This window comes from Cannabis sativa, chromosome 1 (genome assembly GCF_029168945.1).
Source record: "Cannabis sativa cultivar Pink pepper isolate KNU-18-1 chromosome 1, ASM2916894v1, whole genome shotgun sequence".
NCBI classification, from domain to species: Eukaryota; Viridiplantae; Streptophyta; class Magnoliopsida; order Rosales; family Cannabaceae; genus Cannabis; species Cannabis sativa.
The window spans coordinates 54,727,139-54,736,758 of record NC_083601.1 but is presented as its reverse complement, the minus strand read 5'-3'; the positions used below and the strand labels follow the sequence as shown (position 1 = coordinate 54,736,758).

The following is a 9,620-nucleotide window of genomic DNA, read 5'->3' as shown; positions in this document are numbered from 1 at the left end:
AATATTTTTTTTGAATTATTTTTCTCATATTATTTTGTGTTAATTTTAGTACTTATTTTTTTTTTTAAAAAAAATCATAATGATTTTTCAAATTTATATAATTTTTTTTTTATTTTTTTTCTAATAGATTTTCATATAATTTTTTATTTTAAATTTTTATTATAATATTTAAATTTTTTCGATGGATTTATTTTTTAACAATTTGAATTGAATGACTTTTGATAAAAAAACTAATATAATTACAGATATAAATTTTATTTAAAATAAAAATTATTAAAATATGGTGCATTTATAAATTTTTAGAGTGCAAATAAAACTCCCCTAAAGATATTTGTGCTCACTGCCCACATTAAACAAAAATTATAATCACTTATACTAAATTAATTTTGTGGAGCTCTTTTACTATTTTACTTTACAATTATGAAATTAAAAATTACATATATTTTTTAAGTGTGATATTATTTTAGTAAGGCTATGGTCCTCACACATCAATAAATTAGTTTGTTCTTACGTGTGTCAAATTAATGTTAAAAATATAAGTGAATATATATAATTCAACAATTTTAAAAATTTATAAATCTATTATTTTAATAATCTAAAGGAAGAGAAAGGTAATTATAACATATATATATATATACTTATATAACTAAAATTGTGTTTTTTTTTTATTATTTTTATTTAATAAAATAATAAGTAAATTATTTCCATCAATTGAAATAATTTTTAAAATTTTTTGTATAAAATAATATACTTTTAAGTTATTTTGTATAAAGATAAATTATTATTCATTAATTAAATGTGAGATATAAAAAGATTTTAAAAATGTTTTTTTGTTTTATTTGTAAAAGGATTACAATATGTATAGTTGTTTGACTTAAATTTCTTTTGAGTTATAAAAGAACAAGTTATTATTTTTTTGTAGTTTAATATTTAGTAAAAGTTAATTAAGTAATTTACTTAGTGGAAGCCTAAAACATTCTTTTTTTCATAAAGGTTATAGATTATTATTTATATTTTTAATGTAACTATTTCTTTTATTGTTAAAAAATGAAAGAAGAAAAAAAGAATTAAGAAGTATGAAGTTAAAATAAACAACTTTCTGGAAAAAAAAAATAGTACAAAAATAGAATAAAATTGTCAAAAATTAGTAAACAAAAACTTTGGTAGTATAAAACAAGTTGATGACTTGATTTCTGATTGATTTAAAATTTAAATTTTTAAAAATATATAAAAAAAAGAGATATTAGCTGTAAAATTATCCGAACTTTATGGATTTTAATACTTAACTTCATAAATTTATTTTTCGACGACAAAATCTACTAAGTTTTCATTCCGTTTTGATATTTATACTTTCGTCCAAAAATTTCAGTTTAGTGTCACATTGGACTGCCCACATGTATAGAAGTGTACACGTGGAAAATTTTTAGTAGTCCACATAATTTTAATTTTAAATATAACAAAAAATTATTTTAAAATTAAAAAAAACAATTTAGAAAGTAAAAAAATATAATTTGTTTCTTTTTCTTTTTCTTCTGGAGCGACTAGAACCATCCCAACCCTATAACTTCTTCTTCTTCTTCCTCCTTCAACCCAAACAAACTTTGCCCCTCCTCTCTTGGTCTCTCTCTCATGCTCACTCTCCTCTCTCGTCTATTTCTCTCTTTGACGTAAAAGGGTAGAGGGCCACATTGCCCCATCTTCGACCGTCAATCATTGAAGACGTTGGGTGATGAACCCCTCTTTCCTCTCTTGGTATTGATATTTTTCAGATTTGTGTCTTCTGCCTTCTCTCTCTCTCTCTCTCTCTCTCTCTCTCTCTCTCTCTTAGCGTTTCGTTCGGCCTCATGTCGACGAGGTGTCTACGACCATTAATGGAAAAAATAGAGATCACAGATGAACACAAAGTACCTTGAAACCCACACTCACGTGATCCCTTGAGTTCCTCCTTCTCCATTTTTGTCTCTCTCTTTCTCACTGGATCCAAAACTTTTTAGTTTTGACCTGGCCATCTCCGGTGGTCAACAAGCGAAAGGAACTTGGTTTTGGTTTCCCATCATCAAGAGCTTCAAGAATCTGTGGACTGATCTTTCGTACGTCTCATTTGACTGAGAATCGCCACCACCTACGGTGGAGCTTCGATGAGCATCTCGGCCAGTAGGAGCCATTAGTGTTCCAGGCCTTTGTTTCGAGATTTAAAAGCTAACTCGAGACTCATAATGAGTATAAAACGCGCTGCATATATAAATTTTAATTTGATTTTGTCAATTGAGCTATTTTGCTCATGTTCAACATATATTTTCGAGTTTAGAATTTGCATGCATTTAAAATTTATTGTGCAAGTGAATTATAGTTGTGATTGCAGTGTGATGGTGGTGGTGTTAATAGAGGTGGTGTGATGGTGGTGGTGTTAATGAAGGTGGTGTGGTGGTGGTTTTGGGGTGAGGAGGAATTAAGGTTATTAATTAAGGTATTTAAGTTGAAAAAGAAAAGAAGTAGAATCTATATATGTTTTTATTATTATTTTATTTTTAATTTTATAATTATCTCTTTTTATAATATTTTAATAATTAAAATTATGTGGACTACTAAAAATGTACTATGTGTGTACATGTAGACAATTTACTGTGACACTTAACTGGAATTTTTAGACAAAAGTGTAAATACAAAAATAGAATTGAGATTAATTAAGTTTTACCGTCAAAAAATGAGTTTATAGAGTTAAGTGTTATAAATCATAAAGTTAAAGTGATTTTGCCGCAAAAAAAAAGGTACACAAAATATAAAAGTAACCCTTAAAATTTTACATTTCACACATTATTTTTTTGATTTAATTGTTAAAATTGACTTGATCAAGTATCAATAACATTTTTATTTGTTTGAGTATGTTTTAATACCCTTATTTATACATTTTTTTCTCTATTTTTTATTCCTTTTTCTCTTCTCTTATGCTTCTCTCTTTCTTATTTTTCCATTCTCTTTCAAACTTTAAAAATAATTTCTGATCACGTCGTTATTCGGATGAACCTAAAAAAAATAACATTGTGATCTACTCTTCAATGTGAATATTTCAAAATGTAGCGCTATTTTAAGAAAAGAAATAGTTAGTTACTAATATATCGATTAGTTACTGTTTTATAATTTTTTTGAAAGGTTGTTTTATAATTTTTTTTAAATCTTAGTTGACATTCATTTTAGAATTTCGTTAATTGTATTATACAATAATTAACTAGCTTTCAAAATAAAAAATATATAAAATAATTAGTATATAAAAATGGTAGTTGTTATATTATATGACAACTTATTAATTTCGAAAATAATTTTTAAGATTACTTAAATGTATTTTAAATTATAATTTACCATAATATAACTTAAAAATAACTAACTATACAAATAAATTATAGAGATAACTAAAATATATTTTAAATTATATGATAAAAATAAAGATTTTTATATAAAGGTAACTAATTAGTTTCTTATCAACACTATTAGTAACCAAAAAGTTACGCTTAAAAAACAGAAAAACGATTAAAAAAAAAAGAAAATGTCAAAAAATATCAGAGAACGTCAGATGTGGCTGATGTGATACGTCAGTAATAGTAGTAATATTATTATTATAAATTAAATGCAAAGAGTGTATATTATTGTAAATTTCTTAAAAAAAAAAGTATGTGTGAAAAATTCTAATTTCTTAACTTTGTTTCGAGAGATAAGTTGAGATATACCTTTTTTTGTATCAATTAATCAAAAATACTTTCATATTATACTTTATTAAAATATAGCACATGCTTTACATTAATCTAAAAGGTATAATGAAAACATCATCTATAAAAATTAAAACAAACAAAGTAAATGGATATACAATCCAATTTCCACTTATTTCAATGATTTGAAACCGATGGAATAAGCCCAAGCCCAATTCATTTATTTATTTATTTTTTTTGAAAGAACCAATGTTGAAGTCAGCACAACTTCACCCACCATCTGTCTACGTTAATCAATTTCTCTATTTCTTTTCTTCTGTCTTTTTTTGATCGCGCTCCCTCTTTCTTCTATCACTTGCTAACCTCTTTCATCGGAGAGGAGGAATTCATAGGCTGTGTTGGGTTGTCCAACTCGGCTTCTTTACCACCTGCGCACGCTTCGCTCATTGCTCTGATAAACAATTACAATTACTTCACTCACAGGTACGCCATTTCATCTATTTTTACAGACTTTATTTTTTCCCCTTTACATAATTTTTTTGTTAATTTCTCTCTGTCTTTATATTCTCTGATAAGTGTTGAAGTAATTGAATCAACCTGTGTTTTGTTCTGAAAAATTGTTTAGAAGAAGAAGATAAGTTAATGGTTTTGAAATATGATAATACACTGATTTGATTCTGTTATGCTGTAATCCAAATTGAGTTCTCTACTTGAAACATTTGTTTTATTATGCAGCCCTAAATGTAGAGAAAAGATTGAAACTTTATCAGGTTGTTTGATTTTTCTCAAGTGATTCTCTCTGTTCTACATTGGCATTCTAGGTATCTTTTTAGAGGGATATGATTTAGCTATTATACAATTCTTTTTTCCTTCCTTTTTAATGGTGTCAGGGATATGATTTAGTTCTAAAATTTTGATACTGTGTATATATGTACACCTTATCGCATTCTTTTAAACGTTAATAGTGTAAATATGTTGTAATAATCATACGAGATTTTGTTCTAGTCTAGATGGTTCCGAGATTTTGTTCTCAATCTTTTTTCATTTGAAACAAAAGAAACTTTCATATTTTTGTGATTTTGTTTCAATGGGATTACACCTACAGAAAAGAAATGTCTGCTTCTTTCATGCGAATCACATTTGTTCCTTGTTTGCTTTCTTAATCACTCTAGACATGACATGGCTTATAGTTTGTAAATGGATACTATTGTGGGGTTTGTTTTTTGTTTCCTTTTAGTAACATGTTTAAGTTTAGGATAATTCCATATATGGGGTTCTAAGAAATACCAGTATTGGTTTTGACTAAGTGTTTGGTGACATTGAGAAACTTCTTTCCAAATAAAATCTAATTCATGGTGTTTTTAAGCAATTTGAATTGGAATTATTCTCATAGTGACAAATAAGTTACCATTGCGTGTAATGTGGAGCAATGCTGTGTTGTTGTTGATTGGAAAAATAATTTGTAGTTGTTTCAAATTTTATTTGGCATTTTAATAGGAGAAGCATAAAAGATAATGCTTCATTGAATTGATTACTAAGTAATGACCTGTTTAGAGAAGTCTAGAACCAAAATGGGCAATACTTCATTGAATAGCTACCAACTAATAACGCGCTTAAAGAAGTTGTGAACAATTATGGTTTATTCATTTGCATCTCTTCAGCATTGTTGTTAGTATTTGACGGATTTCTTTTAGAACTAACAGAGGTTTTAACAGTATTCTGTTAAGCCACAAGAAATTCTGTTAGATAGGCATTTATTATATAGGTAAGAGATATGTGTGTTGGTGCGCGAGTGTAGTACTTTGACATTGAGCAAATCAGTATGACTTGCATAAAAACCATATATAAACTGATCATTTGTAGTTAGGGGCTTTATTACATATGAAAGATACATTGTTTCATACTATATATTGATCCTTTTAGTCCCATAACCAATTACATATAATCCAAAGGCCAGTTGGAGCATATAGAGAAGAATAAATTAGTTAGGGTGGCTATGCTGTCCTCAAAAGATAAATAAAGCTTGTGTTCAAATTATGTAAGAATGAAATTGCTCTAAGTCATATGCTGGCCTTGTAGATGTAAGCCAATTGTTTGTCTGTGCATTCTATTTTACTTCTCCAAGGAGGAAGTTTTCAGATTTGTTGTAGAAGTAAGGCATGCTCAGGCAGCTAATTTGGTGGTTCATTCATGATAGGACATGAGTCTGAATTTTAATGTAGACTACTAGACATTTTGGGTGGTTGTGTGTGATCGATTTAAAGTGAAAATATAAATATTAAATATTCATTTTTTTAATTAAATTAAATTTATTTAAAAGTAAACAAAATGCCAAAATAAATAAATAAATAAAATGCCATTTATGTTGAAGTGAAAACAAAAATTATTAGAAGAGAAACAATAGGTTGCATTAAGACTTAAATTAAATTAAAATTATATATATGTTTACATTTAAGCTAGCAATTTATAAGAAATTAATACTATAGTGATGTCTATTTTGATAATTTTGTATTTATCAAATAAATATAATTATCAAACACTCAAATACAATTACACTATACAATTGATATCGTATGTGTGCTTAAGTTGGTTAAGAAAAAGATTATGAAGCTAGTTTGGACTCTAGCTTAGAAAGGTATACTAGCTTGAAATGTCTCGTTGGCTTAATTATGAAAGTAGATTAATATGGCATTATCAGGTTTGGGGTTAATATGTCATAGCTTCAAGATAGACGTTTCCCATGGTATCGGTAAGGTGATCCATAAGAACAAAAAAGATTTTAGTCCTTAGCTCCTTCTTGACATGAACAATGACCTCCATCCAAAACCAATAGAAGAAATTATAGCACTGCCCACAAATCCCAGCTTCTTTCTCGTAGAATTTCCTTCTCCATCATCAAAGCTATTAGTCTAGATTTTCCTTTTCATTTTCCAGCAATGTGAGTGTAGTTAAAGGACTAGGGAGTAGGGACAACCTCCATCTCCTCCTCTGCGTTCTAGTTTATCACTAGTGTGAAAATATATTTTTGATTTTCTTTTGCAGCCTAAGGCTTGATTGATTAATTCAAAAAGAGTAGCATGATTGCCCAAAATATACATATTCTTTGGACCGAAATTAACTTGGTCAGGTCCAGTTAATTAACACATATCACTAGATAGGCATCTCGCGTGATAACAGAGTGATTGATCCCTGGACTCCAACATCTGCCCAATTTTATTTTATTATTTTACATCTATTTCTCTGTTTTAATGACTTTTTCCATGTATAATTCTATCTGTTTTAGTTGATTTGAACTTTTAATATGTGTGGGCTATTCATCTCTTTGGTTTGGCTGTAAAGTTTGTATTGTATTGCAAGGTCTTATCATCTTCAAAAAAAAAAAAAAAAAAAAAGAAAAACGTGTGTGCATTTTAGATGTAACTTTTCATTAAAACAATTCATGATAATATGCGTTGAAAAAAATTTGTTTTTCATTATCCAAACATGTTTCTAGTTTTTGAATTTTTTTTTCAGAAAATATTAGCCGTAGATTTTGAAAACTACAAAAAAAAAAAATTAATAATAATAAAAAGACTTTTTCGATATTCATTTTTTAAATACGATATTGAAAAATGAAAACATAAAACAATTGCTAACAGAATTACATTTCATATTAGTTTTCTGTGGCTTTTCTTGGTTTCACTTGTAGTGTGTGATAGTTGGGACTTGTTCGTTGCTTATGTTTGAGCTTCTTCTGTTTGTGTGAGAAAGCTTGAGATTAGGCTCATTATGTCTTGTTTTTTGAAACTTGCCAACTTTTTTAGATCTCTTCTCTCTTTTTCCTGAATGTTGATCTGCACTTTCCCGAGAAAATAAGCTTCAGTTTCCTTTTCCTCTCCGATAAACAACAGAAAAATGTCAGACGCGTTGATCAATGGGCTCGCCGGAGCTGGAGGCGGGATCATCGCCCAGCTGATCACATATCCTCTTCAAACCGTGAATACTCGACAACAAACAGAGCGTGATCTGAAGAAAGAGAAGAGGAAGCTTGGAACTGTTGATCAAATGTGTCAGGTTGTAAAAGAAGAAGGATGGGGACGATTATACGGAGGTTTGACGCCATCGCTTGCAGGAACAGCTGCTTCTCAGGGTGTTTACTATTATTTCTATCAAATATTCAGGAACAAGGCTGAAGTTGCTGCACTTGAACAGATGAAGTTAGGAATTGGTGATGGATCAGTTGGCATGCTTTCTTCACTTGTGGTGGCTGCTTTATCTGGGTAATTTTTGAGTGGGCTGGGAACAAGAAAAGAGAAATTTATACGTAGAAAGTTGACTACATATTCATTTATCTCATGCATTAGTCTATTTCAGGTGTGTGAATGTGCTGTTGACGAATCCTATATGGGTAATTGTTACTCGCATGCAGGTAACTGGTCTTAGTTTTCTGTTATCTCAAATAAGTTTTATTTTAGTGCAATTGATTCCTGTTGATGTTCGTTAGATTCCTACCATGACTGACTAGGTTAGTGAAAAGTGATGGGTGGACGAATATATAGTATCACTGTAAAGTTTGCAATTGTGGCTCAGACAAAAACCTCCTTTTCTTAAGAAATAGCAAAGTATAAAACGAGTTTAGTTTTTAAAAGTGTTGACGGACCTGCATTCTACAAGATTCCACATTCTTGGATTGGATGCTATTACAGTGGCTGCTGGTCTGGAACTTGGAATATTGTCTGAATCTTTGAAAAATTAATTAGTGTGCTTTATTACAATGCTGTCGCATATGATTTATACATGCATAAATATATATATATATATATATATATATATATTTATATGTATATTTTTTTCCTGCTGTGCCAGTATCTTAGTTTCCTTTTTCTGTTTTAAATTACATCTTAGTCCTCTTGTTGAAAATATGTGACATGCAGACTCATACAAAAATCTCAAAGTCCTTGCCTGAGACACGACCAATTACTCCAGATGAAGCAGTTCTTACTGCAGCAACCGAGCCTCCGCCATTTGGGACTACCCATGCAATTCAAGAAGTTTATGGTGAAGCTGGAGTTTGGGGATTCTGGAGAGGTGTATTTCCAACATTAATTATGGTTAGCAATCCTTCCATACAATTCATGTTGTATGAAACCATGTTGAAGAAGCTTAGGAAAAGACGTGATTTGAGTAAGCAACGTAACAAAGGAGTGACAGCTTTAGAGACATTTCTTCTTGGTGCTCTGGCAAAACTAGGAGCTACTGTTGTCACATATCCTCTTTTAGTTGTCAAGGCTAGGCTTCAAGCTAAACAGATTGCAACCGGTGACAAAAGGCATCATTACAAAGGCACATTAGATGCTATTTTGAAGATGATCCGGTACGAAGGCTTCTACGGGTTTTACAAAGGGATGAGCACAAAAATTGTGCAAAGTGTACTTGCAGCTGCTGTTTTGTTCATGGTTAAGGAAGAACTTGTAAAGGGAGCTCGGTTCTTGCTTACCAGTAAGACCACAAAAAAGTTGAAGTCAAAGGTTTCATTGTAGTCTCACTTTCCTTACGTGCTGTCTTAGCAAGGCATATCTGTAGTCAAATTTATATTTACAAAATTTTCCCTCTTTCGACAAACTCTTGCTTTGGGAAATGATTAGGATGTTAGAGGATTGAATGGAAGTAATAAAATCTGTATACCAAATGTTATATTTTATCTTAAAAATGTTCCTTATTGATTTGTATACCAATGTTATGATTGGTGGGGTATGCTGTTCAAGCCTAATTATATAGTGACACGGTGATTGTTAGCACTGGTTTCATTTCAAATAGAAAACGTTCTTTTTTTTTTTTTTCTTGAGTTTCTCCTGCTGGTTTGTTTGTTAGCTTGCATTTGAATTTAGTGTTTGCTTTTTTTTTTTTTTTGCTTTAGTTGAATCGGTAGTGATAAGTTTC

General features: G+C 29.7%; 1 protein-coding gene across 3 annotated transcripts; it reads left to right on the top strand.

Annotated features, from left to right (window-relative positions):
• The first annotated feature begins 3,954 nt into the window (after nt 1-3,954).
• On the top strand, nt 3,955-9,409 carry LOC115706474 (peroxisomal nicotinamide adenine dinucleotide carrier). Of its 3 annotated transcripts, none has more exons than XM_030634132.2 (4): nt 3,955-4,184; nt 7,592-7,960; nt 8,055-8,109; nt 8,615-9,409. In XM_030634132.2, exons 2-4 carry the CDS (start codon nt 7,596-7,598, stop codon nt 9,218-9,220), a joined length of 1,026 nt encoding a protein of 341 aa, XP_030489992.2. In that variant the 5' UTR covers nt 3,955-4,184; nt 7,592-7,595; the 3' UTR covers nt 9,221-9,409. The 3 variants fall into 3 exon arrangements, with proteins under 3 accessions (XP_030489992.2, XP_060964584.1, XP_030489994.2); XM_061108601.1 differs by having other exon boundaries at nt 3,958-4,184; nt 7,564-7,960; XM_030634134.2 differs by having other exon boundaries at nt 3,958-4,184; nt 7,505-7,960.
• The last annotated feature ends 211 nt before the right edge of the window (nt 9,410-9,620 follow it).